Genomic DNA, 20,685 nt, shown 5'->3' with positions numbered 1-20,685 from the left:
GAGGTGTTAGCTAGCAAATCAACAGAGAAAGGATGGAAGAAATGAAGTGTAGGAGAGGTGGAGTACTTCTCAAAGACCTAACCTATCAGTAAGACAACAGTATTAATACAAAGAACAAACAATAAAATACCCAGCCTCTTTAGGAGTTCAATAAGGATCTGTGTTTAAACAAATGGAACCAGGTAACTTAGAAGTAAAGTCTAGAGTATAATAGGAAGTGGCTTCCAAGGGACCAACCAATGATTAACCTGTATTACCAATATATAGCCATAACCTATAAGATAGGATACAGTCTATGACACATTGCTACTCAGCTAAGACTATGCACCATATAATCATGGTGGCATCTAATGACTGCAGTCTGTAATAAGCATGCATACATTTTCTCTATGTGACATTACAGCCATCATCACTCTCCTCTGCATCCTACCTCAGTGTGAAACTGTATGCTTCCTGCCCCATACGATGACATTGTTGTTCATTGACAGACAGTGATGAGTGTTTTCTATTGCACTATACTGTCAGGTTTCCACTAACAATCAAAAACTCAACCATGTTTATTGCTTAATTTTTACTTTACAGTAAAAACTTGAAGGCCTCAAGACCCGGCAGTACAGGACAAATTCAGGTGCTCTACTGTTTCAAGTGAGAGTGGAAAAAATGTTTTATATAAGGAATTTTATATGTGCAAGCCTACTACCATCTAGAGAAATGCTGAGCAATGTACTGAGTGTTTTTAAACAGCAAAGAACAAAAACAAACAAATCCCACCAAGAGCTGACCATGTTCGTCTAACACACAGGAATAGAAGAGGGTCTGATGTGAAAAGTGGAGGGCAGGACAGCCAGCTGTACACACCCACCTGCATTGGAACCCGTCAGATTGTAGCGGGCATTCAGCTTTTTGATGATGTTCTCGTGGATTTGATACCACTCACTCTCTGTATTACACCTAAGAAAACACAACCATTTGGTTAGTCACTAACACACAAGTCCCAGGTGTGGCAGCATACTCCTCTCTATTAAACTTGTGTAACTAACGTATTAGAATATTAAATAAACATGGGCTTAAGTACTGCTTGACATACAGTAGATGCTCAATAAAGGTTCTCATTAGAAAATTTCTGCCTTCTGTAACTAAAGTCAAAATGAAACCAATTAAGTGAAATACAAAATCAATGCTAATGAAACTTTCACCAGTGAAAGCCTGCCAAGATTTATCACAGGGCAATACAAAGTACTTTTAGATTTTTCATGTCTCAAAGACATCACTCTGTCATTTTACCTTCAGACCTCTACCTCTTCGCTTTTGTTTTTTGGGGTTTTTTTTTTTGTTTTTTCTTTTTGTTTTTTCTTTTTCTTTTTCTTTTTGTCAGTGCTGGAAGTGAACCCAGAGCCTCATATATGCTAGCCAAGTGTTCCACCACCATGCTATATAGTTCTAGCCCATGATTTTATTTCTTGTTACTCATTAGCTCATGCTACTTTTACATGGTGGACGATCAGAGTTGTTAAGGACTGGATATATGATGATTGTTATCTGAGTACCATTGAATACTTTGAACATAGTAAAGCCTTAAAAGTACCAGTTGCCATAGATGGATGAAAGCACGGATGGATGGATGGATGGATGGATGGATGGATGGATGGATGGTGGTTGGTTGTCTCACTGGCTAGTGTAACTTGTAATGTCTAACAAACATTTGTGTCTGCTAGTCATCTGTATCGCAACAACTGCTCTAATGAGGTTAAAGACAACTTCCCCATCCAAATGTATTTATAATTATATTATCTTTTGTGAGCTACAAATGCTCCCTTCTTGGCCTTGGTTATCAAGACTTTATATACTATCAACCCAACTCTAATGTTCCACAGCATCAATCATCTTTGTAATGTGTATGTCTGAGGTATATAATTCACCATTATTAGTTTACATATGTACATATCATCATGGGTCTTCCAAGATAAATATGATGAGGGTTATTCTCAGGACAGCTAACAGTGGACTACCAAACTGAGCCTTGGCTCTCAGAAGACTATAAAATCTAGATGGAGAACCATTCTGCCCACCTAGCTATGACCAATACAATTCTATTTAGTCCATTTCAACTCCAATTTTCTTATTTCTGCTCAGGGGGGAAGAAAGGAAGATTGTTTGCTTCCTGATAGTCCCTGGAAATCAGATTCTGACCTAAAAAATCCCCAAGTAACATCAAAAGTCCTAAAGCAAGTGGCTGGAATATCTTCTAGCTTCAGACAAGGTATTTGGTACTTTTTTTGAATCCCAGATGCAGGTAAGGATTCGGTCACTTGAACAAACAGAATTTCTTCCAAATGGATTCCAATGACTATTTTCTTCAAGCGATACCAAGGCTGCTTCCTGCTGCCAGAGACAGTGTTCAGTGGTTAGTATTATTCTCTTGGAACTGTTTCATAGTTGGATGAGTTGACAGTAGAAAGAATAACCAAGAACATAATTTGATTCTTAAGAAAAAGAAGACAATAAGAAAACTACAGTTTATTTTTATAATGGTCTTTTTCAGCTGGTTGCATAATCAGGGGTGACTCCTGTCATTGTCAGCCCTTCAGTCTTCCCAGTGGTGAGATAAACACACTTGTCACCATACCTGGAAAGACTATGCTAAGAAACAATGAGATTATGTTTGCAAAGAGTTTTGGCTTTCTTCAGTAGCATGTGTTCTATCATGCTCACATTACTAGACAGTGGTGTGAAATAACATCCAAGGAAAAAGAAGTGGATGAACTGAGAGCTCCAGCCACAGAGTCAGACATATTTTGATTCCCTTCCTTAGTACCTGGGTGATAAGGTACTTAACTCTGTTCCTTCTGTGTGAACTGATCTAACAGCATCTGCTTCATGGGTTTGCTGTGAGGATGTAAATGCTGAACAGAGTCCTGTGCACAGGGTATATGAAATGGATTGAATGGGAATGGCCCCCATAGACTCATGTGTTTGAATGCTTGGCTCATAGGGAGTGGCACTATTAGGAGGTATGGCCTTGTTAGAGTAGGTGTGGACTTGTTGGAGGAAGTGTGTCACTGTGAGGATGGGCTTTGAGGTCTCCTGTGCTATACCCAGTGTGACACAGTCTCTCCTCCTGCTGCCTATGAATCAAGATGTAGACTTTCATCTCCTTCTCCAGTACCATGTTTCTCTGCACACTTCCACAGTTTCTGCCATGATGATAATGGATTAAACCTCTGAACGGTAGCTAGCCTCAATGAAATGTTCTCCTTTGTAGGAGTTGCCATGGTCATGGCCTCCCTTTGCAGCAACAGAATCCTGACTAGGACAGTCTACAACCCAAGGGAAGAGGGCTGTCATTAGTCACAGTGGTCTCAACTAAGTTATATTTTATGACTATGAGTAGCATTTAGGAAAAATATCACAATGGATTTAATCACAACCATTAATAATGAGGGCTGCCATGAGAAAAAAAGAATAACAAATTCTATTACCCATCATTTTCAAGATGTTTTCAAGTTTAAAATGAAGGTCAGAGGTTTAACCCACTTATAAAGAGAAAAAAATATCTCTGGTACAAAACCAGAGGCTACAGATAACCTAATCTGATTGTCAACTAATTACTGAATGTCCTGTGGAGGCCCCACAGGGTAGAAAAGTAGATAAATCCATGAAACCCTGCAGCTGTGACCACAAAGCAATTTCGTGACCAAACACTGGCAAAGGGCCAGTTGTACTATCCCTCCCTGCCCCCCCAAAACAAACTCCATTCCACACAAAGAAAACACCTACTGTTAGATGCTATAAGTAGTATCACAAATTTGGTCATGAAACTGGCCCACAATGTAGTCTGTGAACCCCAAAGTGGATGCTCTACTGTGTCTACCTGGTCATGACACTGTCCATCAGATCTTATCTGTCAAGCCTGTATGGAGGTGTCAGGGTTGGCTGATGTAAACACATGTTCACATTATCAACTTAGACATCATTTAACTTAAAATCTGGACTAGACTACATGATCTTCTTAGGAGTATTAGAGGTTTAAATAAACTGAGACCCACTCCAATGCAACATTGAAATCTTAAACCCCAGGATCTTGGAATGTGACCTTATTTGGGAAGAGGTAATCAAGTCATAATGAGGTCACTGGGGTAAGCTTCAATCCAATATGACTATGTCCTTACAAAGAGAAATAGACACAAAGATTGTGCACCCAGGGAATGTGTCATATGAAGATGAAGGAAGAGGTCAGAATGATGTCTCAAGAGGTATCAATGCCAGGAGAGAGGCATAGAACAGATATCTGCACAGTCCCTACCCTGAAGGAAGTAAACTCACCATACCTTGACCTCAATGCCTATCCTCCAGAACTAACTGGAAGATGATAAACTCTGCTGCAAAAGCCAAGCTCCTCAGGGTCTGTTACTGAAGCAGTTCCAGTCCACTAACACACAAAGCAGGAGGGCAACCACCCATGCTCCCTCTCTTGATTTTAATTTCCTTATATTTCAAAACAGTAGATTTTCACTTTTGAAGAACAAATTAATTGTGTAGAGGTAAGGAATGCTGCTATGTTGTTTATGAACTAAAGGAAATATCTATCTGAGTAGATGGTCTACCTGAACCAATAACTGCATTCATTGATATATTTCACTTTATAGTTCCCCCAACTGGCAGTGATTGACTCCTGGATTCATTTGCAGCAGATCCACAGATTATAAAGGTTTTTGACAAATAACTCAAACCCATCTTTTCTCCTATTGTTCAATTATCCATCAACAGTACACCCACCAAAGCAGGATTCTTAGGCACCCAGTGATCATGCCAGCCCCACCACATGCATGTTTCTTACATGTATACTTTGAGGACAAGGTCATCCTTTGTCTCTCCTGTTAGGAGGTCTGCGATGCTAAGAACTGCACAGCCAAAAGGTCGCCGATACTGAACACTGCAGGCATTCTTTTTTTCTCCAGCTCCCATCCGACCTGTCCAGGTAATAAGCAATCATGACCCATGAAGACATGCGATTAAATGCAAGCTGGATACAGACACAGGTACAAGACAGGCCATATGCAATGGAACAAGGTGCTGGCAAGCAAATGCCCTTCAGGGCAATAGCAGACTTCACGTCAAATAAGGACTCTTGTCTAATCACCTAGTTGTCTGACCTTGAGCAAGAGGCTTAAACTCTGAGCATGAACAGAACACGAGAAACATGTAAAAACACAAAGATTGGGAAGCATTTTGCTTTGATGACTCATGAAAACATCCCATAAGGTATAAATCATTAAGGATAGTCATCGTACCCATTTCATGTTCTACCTTAAAAATAGTATATTTAAAAAACTATTTCAAAAATTTCAACCTTTGTCAGCTGTCCTGGGACATGACTGTAACCTCAGCATCTGAAGGGCTGAGACAAACTTCTGAGAGTAATGCCACCTTGGACTGTCCAGCAAGATCCTTTCTCAAAATCAAAAAACATAAAGATTCACATCAGGAAGGAGTCAGATCAGAGACTCTGAACTTAGCATGTTCAAATGATCAAATGCATATGTCCCTGCCTTGGGACAGAAGTGCTTTCCAACTCAGTCCTGTTCCAATATTCCTGGGGTGGTTCTGACAGTTATAAAGTTTTATTCACTTAAAATTTTCAAGTTCTTTTTGAAATTTTATTTAGGCATGTGGGTGTTTTGCTGGCATGCCTCCCTGTGCACTGCATGGGTGCAGTGCTCTCAGAGGCCAGAAGAGGGCATTGGATCTCTTGGAACTGGAGTTATAAACAGCTCTGAGCTATCATGTGAATGCTGGGAATCAAACCCAGGATTCTCTGGAAGTTAAATCTAGACTACTGAGTCACCTCTCCAGCCCTTGTTGAGTGCCTTAATTCAAGCTATGGGCATATTGCTTCTTACTGGTATTTAACTAGCAATCATTATTTTTGTAGAATATAAATAGAGAGCATGCTCGAGCTGAAATAGTGTGAGTTAACATAGATGGAAATTGGTAAATTCAACCAACAGGTCCATATTTTATTTACCATCTGAGCAGCACTCTACAGTGTATCAGGATGTATCTGGGACTCTCTAGTGTAATATTAAATGGGAAAAAAGATGGCACTATCCAATTTGGTGTTAATCAGTCGGTCTTTCTTTTTTACTATCCGTCTTCCTCTAGTATATGAACTACAAAATATGAAGCAAACGCTGTGGAGGAGGGAGACTGAGGAGCCCTACTCTCACTTGGGAAGACCCTGCATGGATTCCCCAATTTGCTCCAGATGGCCTCGCCTCTCTAGTCCTTGGACACAGTTTGAGGTTCTCTTTTCTGGCTTTGTGGGCACACAGAGCTTTGGTGCAATCACAATACCAGAAAGATTTGATGCCAGTCTTGGTGATCTCAACTGTAAGACTGATGATAACAATTCAGTTCTGGCTGGTTTCCAGAGAAATCCTCTAAATTGGAAGGAAGCGTGAAGGAAGATAAAATCCTGAGCAACCAGCAAAGCACCAGAAAGGAAGCAGAGACGTTGGTAGAACCTAGTATTCTGGAATGAGCAGAAGTTCAAAAACTAACTCCTCTTTTCACTCCCCTCCTCTTCTTTCCAAATCAAGGACCTGGCCACAAATTCCCAGAACTGAGGTGTTAATGCTTTTGCTTTTGGCAGCCAGTGAGGGTCACTGTGCCCTTTTCCTAGTAAAGCAGGTACAAGTGACATTCTATAAAAAGCAAGAAGCGTCTGTCCTTGACAGATAATAATCTTCTCCTTAATTTCCCTGCATCAAGAACACAGGCAGATAAGTCTTAACCCTTCTTGAGTGTTTTACTTTAGTTTCATTTCTGATCAGTTTCTAACTATGGAACCAACAACTACTATTTTGCAAGGATTTATTTGACCGATGAGGAGTAGGAATAGGTAGTAGTTCCTACTTCAACATTTATTTTGATGACTTGTGATCGTGAAAATATTCTGAGGGGGGAAAAAAGACAATCATTAACAAAATACTCTGTATTTGAAAGGCCGCCCAAGGATATTACAGTACCAAGGAGGGTGGTGTCCTTTACAATGACTCTGTAAGTGACAACCATGCACCACAGGGACTCATGCTTTGATGATTGTTATCCTACCACACCAAACTGGCATGTACTGTCTAGAATGTTCTTAGAGCAAGAAAGCTGGGGACAGATTCCTGGTATCAGGGAGGTGGCATTAATAGAAAAGCTATGCCATTTACACCACTCGCTTCATGAGGTGCTATGCTGGGAAATGCCTGCTTTTAGAAGAATTTCATGTAGAAAAATGAAGGAGAGTATCCCCTCTCTAAAAATATTGTTCTGTAAGATATGCATAAATATATTATCTAAATGTTTTCATGATCAGATCAAATCTGAGAAAGTAAGAGTTGACACTGTTAGAGAGGCATATTCATTTCTCCCTGTTGGGTTTCTCAGATCCTTGAATAAGCTGATGATATTACATGAACTGAAAAACATACAGTCTCTACTGTCTCAAAACCCCTTTCTCATATAATATTCCGTAACAACATTCCATAGTGCTCTGTGGTTTAGATGATGCTAGTTTCCACACAGATTTCATAAGCTTGGAGGGAACTTAGATCCTAACAGGTGATTTTTCTAGTATTACAGACTAGGATTGAAAGAAAAATACATGTTTCAATTAAATATTGGGGGGCAATAAAACACAATAAAGTATTCAACAATTTGTATTGAAAAAAATAGAAATTCTATTTGGTGGGAAGGTGAGATCAAGGAAGCCAGAGAGTAATTCCCAACTTCTTAACTTCTTGGATTAAAATTCAGTTCTAGACATAAAGCCACATAGAGACCCCTTGGGTATTGCTCCCAACAATCACAAGTGTTCAACTTACCAATTCGGATAATATGCACAGTGATATAGATGTCCTTCCTGAGGTCACTGCTACCTAAATCCTAGTGAGAAACAAAAGCTGGTTATTTTAGAATTCTATTCTGTGCAGCAATACTCAAAGATCTTTGTGTGTTCTCTTGAAAACAAGGATGAAGATACACATAAACATCTATAATGGAATGCTTAGGGCAGAATGGCATTGTTCAAACACAGGTCTAAATATGTCCCTACTGCTGATTAGCTCATGTAAAAGAAACACTTGCTTATAAAGACCACTGTTAGAGCATTGTTGATCAAGTCTCATACTCATTCATTCTTGAAGCACTTAAGAAGCATGGATCGACAGCCAGTTCCATGCTAGGCCCAGTCACCACTGTGCTTTTGCAAGAGTCTCCCCAAGTCACCAGTACTCTAAAAGGTGTGTTAAACAGAGAAAAACACAGTAAAGGAAGCAAATCAACTGTGATTGATGACAATCGGAATTACAGCTATTGCACTCTGTGAGTTATTTAAGACGTTTAAGCAGAGTTTATAATTTTGACTTTCAATAACTTAATTCTCCTAAGCAATAAACACAAGGTGCACTTACCACAAAGAGAGAGCAGTGCCGTTCGGGCTTATCCGGAGCTTTGGGAAGCCCATTTCTATTCAGTCTCAAGAAAAATCTCTCACTACAAGGGAAAGATAGTTGAATACTTAGAAAACTACTTCATATTTATCTTTTTCTAACTGTTCTTCATCTGAGAGCTCAACATTGGAGAGCACCGTATACGGCAAACATTTGCTTCATTTCTGGTGGAATAGCAAAGCAGTAACAGTATAAATGCATATGCAAAACAGGAAGTTTTCCAGTGGTAGGCTATTTCCCTGTCAGTACTATCACTGCTGTTATTCCAAACAGTAGAAGACGATGCATGACGAGAGACAGCCTAATCCTTCCGTGTTTAGATCTGAGATGCTTTAGTGATATACATCATATTGCTTAATTTAAATTAAGGACACAATGGCTTTGTAGTTCACGGTCTTCTATGTCTATTCTTCAAAACACAAATGGAAGTTTCAATTCATGAAACTTGAATTAACTTTGATCTACAAACAGCACTTATATTTGATAATACACTGTCACCTAGATTTATAGCAAACACAAATGACTCACTCTGTAACTCAGCCAGTAATTTAAGACCATAAGTGTTTGTGGATGCCATATATATTACAGGTTATGTATGATAATTTATTTATGGCCAAAAATTAAAATGATTATCTACCCAAGAAATATTAATACATCCACTATCTCCAGTTTTAAATCCCCCACTGAATTTCAAAATCTGATGGAAAAATCAAATAACTCGCTGCCCCAGGCAGAGAACACAAAACCAATATCCACTGAATGGGAAATGATCACATGATGTGGCCTTGGCTACTGCATATTTAGCTTAGCAAAGAAGCATGGAAACGGGTGCTTAACATTAGCACAAGGCTTATAGCCTATCAGATTTGCACATTACATTCATCACCGTATCCTTGCCATAAATAATGGCTCTACTATCCAAAAACTACAAGGGGGAAATGAGAACCATAAACAGATCTCTAAGGGAGGAAATGGGTTTCAATTTACAAAGGTTTTGCAACACTTCTATTCTCTTTTGTGATATATATCTAGATGGATACATTTAACAAATTCAACTGCCTGGCTAACCTCATCATTTTCTTATATTATGCCTATCCTTGACCTTACGTATGAGAAAGGGCAACCAGTACACATTTCCATGGGGCCATTTCCATGCCTCTTAGTCAAGCTTCTTCTAAGAGCAGGTGGTCGACACAGTGTGAATGGGGAGATGATAAATTGCTGCAAGGTTCTTCAACTGAAATGACAGTTGCCATGTGAGTCTGAAATGCAGGCTGGGAAGAACAAATACAACTGATGATGCAAAGTGAAATAAGTCTTGTCCAATGCTCATCCACTATATACATACACGTATGTGTCTGTACGTTTATATATGGGTATGTATATATAAAGGCTATAAGCTCTCTTAATAATGAAAGAAAATTCATTGTTATTTCAAACTTAAGATATGATCAAAGCAAGTACATACAGATTCATTTCACAACAAGGGAACTACACTTAAATCGTCATATTAATGGTCACTCCTTTGAGGAAGTCATCATTTAACAAGCACTCTGCAGATATCTTTGTATGGACTAACTCATCTTATACACCTCCTGCCTTCAAGAAGGATGTACTAGCATGCTGCCTACTTAACTGATGGGCACACTAAGAAAAAAGTTTTGTCCAATATCAAACAACTAATGTGACTAAGAGCCCTATCTGCTGTTTTTGTTGAGAATATTCACTCCTCATTTGAAAGCCAGAGTTAAATTATTTTTCTATTCTATACAAATATTGGGAAAGTATTTCATTAATATGGAAAAAATAAACAATTATGGTGGTGAGCACTTGTGAGACTGAGGCCAGAGGATCGCCATTTTCAATGGAAAATATGACCCAAGACATTCTAGTAAACATAGACAAAACTTGCCAAAGATTAAAGAATATGATTTTATTGAGTCAAAACTGCTAAGGTTTAAGCAGTCTTAAGGTTTAAATGATGGTGTTGCTTAGCTTCTTTTTGATCTATCACTAATGTGCAGTTAGTTACTAGTTATACCTTAGCAAGCAACACAAGCAGTGTGAGTACACTGGTCCATGTCGTAGACAATGTGCCCTAGGTCATAGTGTGAACGGGCTTCAGTGTGAGGCTCCTTCTTCTCTTCACTGAAACACTTGAGAAAATTTTGCACTATATTATGATTTATCTTCTGAAGATGTTGTATATCAATAAATCTAATATGCAAAAAAACTATCAGACATTTTACATATTAACACCTCAACTTTAACACTGTTAAAAACTATTCATTATCTGAAAGTTTCATCAATATTTGGATAAAAATGTCTTCTAAAGAAGTCTGTTTCAGAAAGAGAACCTTTCTGCTCTGTCACTATTTTAATTTTACTCGTCTAGACAGAATCCTGATTATGCAAATATTATACTATATCATATCCTGTTCCAGAAAGAACATCAACACATACTAAGCCAGCAATGTATCCTTTAGCTTAAGCATGCCTTAGAGGGGAAGATAAAAATAGGTTCAAAATGGGTACTATGAAGCAGTAAGTCATTTGCAATTTATTAAAAACCAGACAGAAAATCTCCATGTCCAATAAAAAACAGTCTATTCATTGGGTGACATGGTATTGGGTTTACAAAACCAGTTCCTTTCAGCTTTAGGGATACCACAACTCCTTATTCAGCAAATCGTTTTAGAAAACCTATGGCCTCCAGCAATGCACTTCAGAATCTTTGAACTATAATTCTCTACTCTCACATTTATAGACTATCCTAACATATGTTTTCTGAGCCAGGAGAGAAACCAAACAAGCCAAAGCTCATTCATTTAGCACATCTGGCAGTCAGGACAGGTGCATGTAAAGGCTAGTGGCCACACAAATGTGTTTCTGACCTATTTTAGTGGTGTTTTTGCTGCAATCCTCTAGTAAGTGTAATAGAGAAATAATTAGTATTTTATAAACTTACAAGAGTTTTATTAGAAGATGTGCATGACTCATTATGTAATTTCTACTCCTTTCTGTTTCACAAGTTTGTGGGTCTGTCTTATACTATGAGCAAGTAGAATATAGGTTTGTAATTGGCAACATTGACATCTTCAGCTTCTACCAAAGACTTGGCAGTCCTTGACTAGACTAAACAATCTTTTGAGGGAAAACAAAACTAGAAACAAAGAATTTTAAATATCTGGAACGCTTCAAAACCCTCTCAACATTCCCTTTCCCCATGAGGCCTGAAAAGTAAGTTTACCCTGGAAAACATACAGAATTTCCCAGCAACTTTTCAATCAATGGTGTGCTGGGGATGCTGTGAATGTGTTGCTCTGATTGATAAATAAAATGCTGATTGGCCAATAGCCAGGCAGGAAGTATAGTGTAAGAGATATAAGCAGAGAGGAGAATTCTGGGAAGAAGGCTGAGTCAGGAGACGCTGCCAGCCACCACAAGGAGAAGCATGATGTAAGATACCGGTAAGCCACGAGCCATGTGGCAAGGTAGAGATTTATAGAAATGGGTTAATTTAAGATATAAGAACAGAAAGCAAGAAGCCTGCCATGGCCATAACAGTTTATAAGTAATATAAGTCTCTGTGTGTTTACTTGGGGGACACTAGTGGGAGAGATTTGTCCCGACTACTGGCCAACCGGAACACAGGAAAACTTGAGCTACAATGGTGCCTCACCTGATGAGCACATGGTAGCTCTGAATTATAGATCATTTCACCTTCCCCTCCTACATTTTACATCTTCATTACATGAAACAGGAGAACTAAAATGCACTGGGGTACAGTATTTAAAAAGTAAACATAATGTAAAAAAAAAAAAATCAGTAGCAAGAAAACCTGCAGGGACATGATGTTTTCTAATGCATTCTTCTTACAGATTAAACAAAGGAGTCTGTCAGGAACATTGGGAAATAAGAGTTGATATATTATCAGTAGGGAAAAAAAATCATTATTTGACTTCCTTTTCTACTGCCATGTTCTAGAAGAACTAGGAAAATTTAGAATCACCTGAGTTCTATATGTGAGCCATTATAAATCACAACTATAAATTCTCCTGACTAATTCTCTTTGGAAATAAAGAACAAATCATAATTATTATTTATAACCTACCTTCATCTAACAATGTTATGAGGGAAAAAAAGACAATGAAAAAAGAATATAAATAAGCATCCATGGCAGGGTGCCTGGGTAAAAGTAATGAAGGAAAGTATGTACTTTGTGCCAGACTCTATAATTTAAGCTTTCAAAGATCTCATTTAATTCCCACCACTGCACTACTGGGTAGGAACTGTTATCATCCCCATCTGATACATGAGAGAGCTGGGGCTTGAGGTATCAGGCAAGTTGCCCAAAGGTGTACGAGTAGTCAAGGATGGAGCCATCCTATCAATATCCAGAATCTGACTGGAGAGGCTTGGCTCATACACATAGTGGTAGCCCATCCTTGACAAAACAGAGAAATTAAAAAATGGACAAAGAAGAGTAAGACCATGTTACAGGAAATAAATGTTTTTAAGAAAACATTTTAAAATGTTTATTTTAAAAAGTTTAAATAAAATTTAAAAACACTTGAAAATGAGTGAACCTAAAAAAAAATTAGTAACTTGTGTTTGTGAAGGTTATGTCTATGATTGCCTGCTCAGGCGAGCTACTGCATTCTGAGGTCCCTAAGTGGAACTCTACAAATGAAAAGTACATTTCCACAGTCAGTTAGTACAGGTGTGCTTACAGCGACACAAAATGCCTGGAGGAGAACCTTAAGAACTTGAAGTGACTATGACACCTTTTTCTCTCCCAGCAGGATGCTTCTGCCCCCCACTCTTTAAACCTAAGCAGACTATGAGATTTGGGAGGACATGGATTTTATATGCTTTCCCTAGATGAGCATTTGGCCTTAAGGAGGAAACTACTTGCTGGCTGACTAAATGCATGAATGATCAAACTTTAATAATTGCATAGTAGTGCTGTGAAATGCACATGCCTAACTGGCATAAAGTAAACACGCAGTGCTTACCTTGTAATCCAAACCTTCCAAGAGCTTCGGGGAGAATGCCCGGCTTTTATCTGATGATTTTTATACTTTTGAGCATGACAGTGTTTGCAAATGATGGCCCCCGAGAGACAGGTCTGAGAGCACAGCGTAACATGAAACAACTCTCCAGATAGCTCAACACACTGGCTCTCTCTTAGCAAGGAGCACATCCCCCGTGGAGGGGAAGGATGATAGCCAAGATTAAGGTACTAATGCATGATCTTTTAATGCTTTGTAGCAACAGCAGGGCAACACTTAAAAGCTTCCTTTAACTGTATCGTACCCTCCACATACACTTGCCCTGGGTAAGTACGCCGCAAGGTGCTGCATGAGGATGATGAGAGGGTAGAGTCACGCCATTAATAATTCCTTTGTCAATGTCAAATCCTCCTGCAACATAAATGGCACTGCATACCAAAGAAGCCCTTGTGAAGTGGCTACTCTATGTGATGATGGCTTATCCTGCAGAGAACTTGGGAAAACTAAATTATTCTGAATTCTCAACAAGAAGTAACAAGGGAGTAAGTGAAGAAAGACAGAGATGGTCATAATACTGGCCGGTATTCCACTGTCACAAAACTAATCTGCTTGTGATTTAAAGCACATGAACAGGGGTAAAAGGGCCTTCTGGTCACACTGAAAAAATACTCCGTGACTTAAGAGATGCAAGCTGTCTGCCTGAGTGTTTATAGCCAAAGAAAAGAAGCCAAATCAAGTCTGTGAACTCTGTGAGCTTCTGGTTTTCCTGCAACACAGGTATTTCTAGCCATTCACTAAAGTTAAATAATCAATATTATATTCGTATCAAAAAATGCTACAGAGAAGAGTGGTTCAGTTATATCCTGTGTGTTCTAGATCTGCCTAAACCATTACCTCGCTGACTTTCTTTGAGTTTGGGTCTCCCCCAACCGCTTCCTTAAAATCGCTACCAATAAAGGTAAGCAGTATTTGTAGAGCCCTCATCATTGTCTTTTAACGTGTGACACAAGAGTGAACTAATGGGCCATAAAGCACCGATCTCATTAACTCAGAAGTGAGAACAATCCCCATCCCCATGTACCTGCTGGGACGATCAAACTATGGAGCAAAGGGAGAGAGGGAAACAGTTGTGCTTCTCAACAACAGGCTCTAGGGAAGGTCCCCGTGGGTCACGACTGGACAGACACCCACAGTGGATCTGTGCCAACATGTCTAGACACAGCAGGAAATGCCCTGGGCCAGATGGGATGGTTGATACACTATTCAAAAAGGGTCCCCAAATGCCTCCTCTATCTATTTTTATTCTGTGCACTGTGCCCCTTGATAGTCTGGCTGGGCACTTCCCCTACACTGTTTCTTTATTTTGGAAACTTTGTAATACCAAAACTCAGCCTACAATCTATCAAAGTCAAAGCACTAAATATTCCTGATTTATGTAAAAATGCAGACGTTGAACTTGTGTGATCAGACCACAGTAAGCTTCAAATGATCTATCAAGTGAGCCACAGGGCACAGGGAATGAAAACCCGTAAAGGATCTACTAGCCTTTTATAGACTACCACACACACACAAGTAGTATCCCTTTCTCCTAGGCTGAGCCAGATAAGCTCTTACATATGTCAGCCTCCGAAAGGAATTATTGGAAGCTATGAAAGCAACTTCATAGACTCTCCCCACCTGGATACAGGACTCCCAACTTTCTTCTTCTGGTCCCCACTGTGGTGTTTCAGGATGCAAACCTACCTCAGACTTCTGATCACATTTTCTTGAGCACTCCTGGCTAAGGTAATATGGGCTCCATATTAGCCATTTGCTAGCAGGTCTCTCTAAACTTTAACTAACTGCAATACCACAAGCAAGGCATCCCCAGTTTCCTGGAATGTGTGATTTCCCCAGGAATGCATGGGCAGCCACCACACAGTTCTAGCTAGGATAATGCATACTTCCTGTTTGGGTTTAATAATCCTCCTCATCACAGCCAGGGGCCGCTGATAAACTACTGGGTACTAAGCAACAGCCTATGAATTTAACATTCAAGAAATCCCATCAGGAAAACACTATTGTCGTCATGAAGTCCAACTAGTTAACAGCTATAAGAGATGTAAAATTACATGACCAGACTGATACAGCACAGCCAGGATTTCCACTCAGATCATCTAAGCTCAGAGTCTAGCCATTTACCAACAAAGAAAGGGTGTACAAGACACAGGTGATGTGTGTCTCACCAACAGAGAGGTTCATAGCCATTTTACAGTTCAGTATGAATCTGAATTTTTAAAAATCCTGTGCTTTACCAATTGTATTCAGTACTTCCTCTCCCTTAGATGACAGAATTGGACTGAATAAAGCATAATTGTAGGCAAAAGAAAGCATCTATGGAAATGAAACCTTTCAAGAAAAATGAGTTTAACTGCATGATAGTGGGGAAAAATAATCTAACTTCAGAAAAGTATGTGAAAAGGAATCAGCAGAAAATAAACTTCATCTATGCAATTGCTAGAATTAAGCATACCCTGCTGCTAAATTCTCAGCTAATAGCCCATGCCAGCAGCTGGTATGTATGAGCAGCCTTCAGTGGCTAGGGACCAACTGGTGGTACTCAGGCCTTGTTAAATGCATTCTCTGATAAGACTAAAATAAAGGAATGTATTAGTCCCAAGACAAAATTCCAATGGTAATTAATGAAGGCTTAGAATACAGCAGTAAACAAAATAATTCAAGCTTCAAGCCAACCACTAAACTATGTCACGTTTACCGGCTGGGATTATTTACACACTGATGCAGATGAAGCAGCATGCATGAAAGCAAGGGAAGTATTAATGTACAGTTGCACAGCCTACATAAATCACCACACTATGACTCTTTGTATTCCACTCGGTGCAAGAGCCAATTTTTACGTGCCAGCTAAAGGAGATCATATAGCATGTACTGCCAGCCCTCTGTGAACAGCTACAATTCCTATGCCTAATCCTAAGGCTCAGATTCTCCCATTCTCCACTCTCCTTTCTCAGGGCTAATCTCTCATCTGCAAAGTCAAGTCTGTTTCCTGATGCCCTTCTCCCCAGAAGCCTGCAGACATCAATGACTTCCCCTCTCTCTGTGTGTGACCTCTTCATCATTAAAGGATCCTTCCTGTCCAGTCTTTACAAGCTCAAGCTTCTACCATTCAAGTTCTTTAAAGAATGAGCCCTACACTGAACTCTTGACAATCAATGGTATTCACAACTTGACTGGGGCAGGGAGAGGGGGGGACAGCACATTAGGAATACTGAGGGATGGAAAATATTGATTCCTATACAGTCTACCCTGTTAAAGTACCAGCTTCACTTGACTTTGGGCAAGGACTATAGGCTGCATCATTTACAAACAAAGATATATTCCTCATAGGGCTAAGGCAGGGAATATTTTTAAATGAACTGAGAACAGTGTTTGGCATATGAAAAACATTATATAGGCATTTGCCACATGAATACAATAAAATAAGATACCAAAGATGCAGAGAGTAGACCCTCTCCTTGCCTTCCCCAGCCATACCTTGTGGAATGAGGAAGCCAAACTTCCAGCCAGATAAATGCTCCCTAAAAATATTTTGTAACAATGTGGCAAACCTATTTTTTAAACAAATAATTCTCAATAGAAAGAATTTGTGTGTAGGTTATATTGGTCTTAAATGAATACTAGTCTGTAATTTTCAATGATCACTAGGTTCTGTGGACTGGTGTGCTATCCAAGTAAGCCAGAATGATGAGGTGTAACATAGGCACATGATAGCCAGATGCTGTCAGAACATGCCTGCATCCTTACTGGTGACCATAACATGATCAGAGGCCCAATCTTCTGGGCAGTCCTCAGGAAGATTCAATAACTGTTTAAATCAGGTTTTGTAAACAAAGCTGTAGTCAAATGATGATTGATGGAAGCTTGAAAACATCTGCCTTTGCTGGTACTTGGGAGATGTTACACACTTCACAGTTTTGCTGAATGAGACAGGAAGGTGATATCACATGTTGGCCTCCTTTGTACTGGACGCCTATAAGGACAGAATCTGAGCTTTTGGCCCCTGGCAGGGGATTAGCAGCTGACACTAATTCACTGTCTTAAGGTACCATGAGAAGGCTACCTAACCTTCTGAGGTTGTTCAGAGGTGAAAGCACTTGCTGCTCAAACCTAGTGACCCGGATGTGATCCCTGAAAGGAATGTGGATGGAAGGATGCTGTGGGATATTTGTACAGCGGGTGAAGATGTGTTGCTGTGATTGGTGTAATAAAAAGCTGAATGGCCAATAGCTAGGTAGGAGATACAGGCAGGACTTGCAGGCAGAGAAAGAGAAATCTGGGAAGAAAAAAAAGGAGGAATCATCAGTCAGACACGGAGAAAGCAGGATGGGCAGTGCGGAGAAAGGTAACAACACATGGCAGAATGTAAATGAATACAAATGGGTTAATCTACGTTATAAGAACTACGTTGAGAACAAGCCTAAGCTAGAGGCCATGCTTTCATAATTAATAATAAGTTTCCATGTCATTATCCACAGGCTGGTGGTCCCAATGAAAAGTACTACTACAGAAGTACACAGCTAATTCCACAAAGCTGCCTTCTGACTTGCACATGTGTGTCATGACATGTGTACAACCCCCACATATCATGCAGAAACAAATACAATAACAAATTCTTTGGGCTGGCTGAGTACTCAGAGGAAAACCCGCTGCTAAGCTCAAAAATCTGATTCTCTTCCAGGGACTCACATGGTGTAAGCAGAGAATGGAAGAGAGGAAAAACTTGACAAGTTGTTTCCTGACTTCCTGTGTGCCATAGCATGCCCCCATGAATAAAAAAATGGTAAAATGTTTTGAAAGAATCTCCTGAAAGGACTCGACTTCAGAAACCAACTTCTGTAGCATCGACTAGTTCTGGAGCCTTATGCTAGTTTCAGAATTAGTATTATCAGTGATAACATTAAAATGCCATGTGAAAAGAAACTCAGGGTGCTGACTGATTTTGTCAACTTGACACAAACTAGAGTCACCTGGGAAAAGCTCAACTGAGGAACTGTCTCCATCAGACTGACCTGTGGGCGAGTCTCTAAGGCATTTTCTTAATTGCTAATTGATATAGGAGTTCTATATATATTGTGCCATCCCAAGGCAGGTGGCCTGGCCATTTGTAAAAGTAGCTGAGCAGACAGAGGAAAGCAAGCCAGAGATCAGCTGGTCTCTGCTTCAGTTCCTGCCACCAGATTCCTGTTTGAGCCCATGCTTCGGCTTCCTTTGATAAAGGACTATAACCTCTAAGCCAAAGAAGCCCTTTCTACCCCGAGTTTCTTTGGGTCCTGCTGTTTATCACAGCAACAGAGATCAAACTAGGATTCCCACAATGCCCTAAAAGCACAGTTTACTTATGTAGTTCTTTCTTCTGAAACAGTGCAACAATAGAGCGAAGAACTGGTACATTAAAAACTAATCAGTAAGTTACCCATCATGTTTGTGGTTATAAGTACATTAAAAATAAACTCCACACACATTTCCTCAAAAAAAAAAATACAATTCTCATAATGTCTCAGTAAGAGATGAAATGTTTGGCTGGGTACACAAAATATAACATTTACTCTAATTTGTTTCCAAAACTTTAAAATCTGGGCTATGGGTCTCACTTAGCATGCACAAGGTCTGAGATATGATTCCTCGCACCTCAGAAAAATCAAAACTTCTAGTGAAAAGCTTGTCATAGGGAAGCACAACAGGGAAGAGTGAGCCCCGAGGATGACAAAAAGCACAAACTTTTCACAGCTCTGATACTTCAACTGGAGCATCTGCAAAAATGTGAAGTTCTTCCTTGATATCATAAATCCAGACACAGGAAGAGCAACATTAGTATTTACTGACAAACTGACAAAATATAAAACGTGCTGACTTCGATAAGTAAACATTATCCTATAAGAACTTCTATCTTCTTGGCATTATCAACACAAAGTGACTAGAACAAAACTGGCTTGGCACTGGGCATCTTATTTAAACCTACTTAGGACTCTATAGACCTTTTGATTTCCCAGGAATTCTCAAATCTATCCAAGCTTAACAGAAATATCTAGAGGACAGGGAAATCAGAAACTCAGAGCTCTATAAATGAACTGAGGTGGTAGACAAAAAAAAAATGTATCTGAAAGCATGCCAATTGTAAACATCTGCCACAGTGACATCAAGAAACTCAAGCACTGTGTCACATGCCATTACCTGATTGGGCGATTCTCTTTACTGTCAAAGAGTGAGAAGGTGACCTCCAGCTCCTCTCCCAGGTTGGAACACATGAGGCTCTTCATCTGGACAAAGAGGTGGTGACTGCTGGCCTGCACTGGGGTGTCTTTCTTCCGATGTCGATGCTCCATCTGAATGATACCCACCCCAGGAAAAACACGATCAGAGCAGACTGAAGAAAGTAACGGCACAAAGCTGTGGTGTGATGGGGACTGAGGAGGAAAATTTCTTCCCATGCTAGCTTCAGTATCTAATCTAAATTTCAATTTTCTTCTCGCATCTGTGTTAAGATGATCAAGGGCTCTTGCTTTAAGATTTCCTTTAAATTTTAACCTTAAGATGATATCAACTCGGGGCATAGATCTGGGAGGGAGGAAGTTCAAAGAATTTCTGCTGATACTAATCAGCTTACAGGATGAGAACAAACCTGTTACCCTAAAGAACAGACAAGAGAGCTGGCCTGGTGGTGCAGTTTGTAATCCCAGCTGCTTAGGAGGAGGAGGCAGGGAGATTTCAAGTTTAAGACCAACCTGTCCACAAAGTGAGTACAAAGCCGGACTGGGCAACACTTGCTGAGACACACCCCCATCACCTTCTCTCTCTCTCTCTCTGTCTCTCTCTCTGTCTCTGTCTCTCTCTCTGTCTCTCTCTCTCTCTCTCTCTCTCTCTCTCTCTATATATATATATATGTCTGTGTGTCTCTGTACACACCAGTTTTGCTAGTGTCTGTCTAATCCCCTCGTGGGTACCATCTCCATGAAGCATGAACTGTTTCTATGTTTACTCACTGTTGTGTTCCCAGGGCTTGGCATGCAGTAGACACCTAACAGATATTTATTGACTGATTGCTTGTCCCCATGGTCCCCCACCTATAGCCTTACAGGTAATTTCTTTCCTTCTTCAGCATCTGTGAATGT

At 39.8% G+C, this 20,685-nt stretch overlaps 1 protein-coding gene across 4 annotated transcripts in view; it reads right to left on the bottom strand.

Moving 5' to 3' along the window:
• Dock4 (dedicator of cytokinesis 4) overlaps positions 1 to 20,685 on the bottom strand; it is a 406,069-nt gene that overhangs the window by 180,419 nt on the left and 204,965 nt on the right. For all 4 annotated transcript variants that reach the window (XM_036206392.1, XM_036206395.1, XM_036206394.1 and 1 more), the window contains exons 8-12: positions 19,748 to 19,899; positions 8,463 to 8,544; positions 7,875 to 7,935; positions 4,838 to 4,970; positions 863 to 951 (exon numbers count right to left, since the gene is read on the bottom strand). In XM_036206392.1, coding sequence (XP_036062285.1) covers positions 863 to 951; positions 4,838 to 4,970; positions 7,875 to 7,935; positions 8,463 to 8,544; positions 19,748 to 19,899 — 517 coding nt within the window. The remainder of the gene's footprint in view (positions 1 to 862; positions 952 to 4,837; positions 4,971 to 7,874; positions 7,936 to 8,462; positions 8,545 to 19,747; positions 19,900 to 20,685) is intronic.

The sequence above is a fragment of the Onychomys torridus genome, chromosome 14, assembly GCF_903995425.1.
Source record: "Onychomys torridus chromosome 14, mOncTor1.1, whole genome shotgun sequence".
In the NCBI taxonomy this organism is placed as follows: Eukaryota; Metazoa; Chordata; class Mammalia; order Rodentia; family Cricetidae; genus Onychomys; species Onychomys torridus.
Note: the sequence above shows the minus strand (reverse complement) of the source record. Positions and strands in the feature narration are given on the sequence as shown.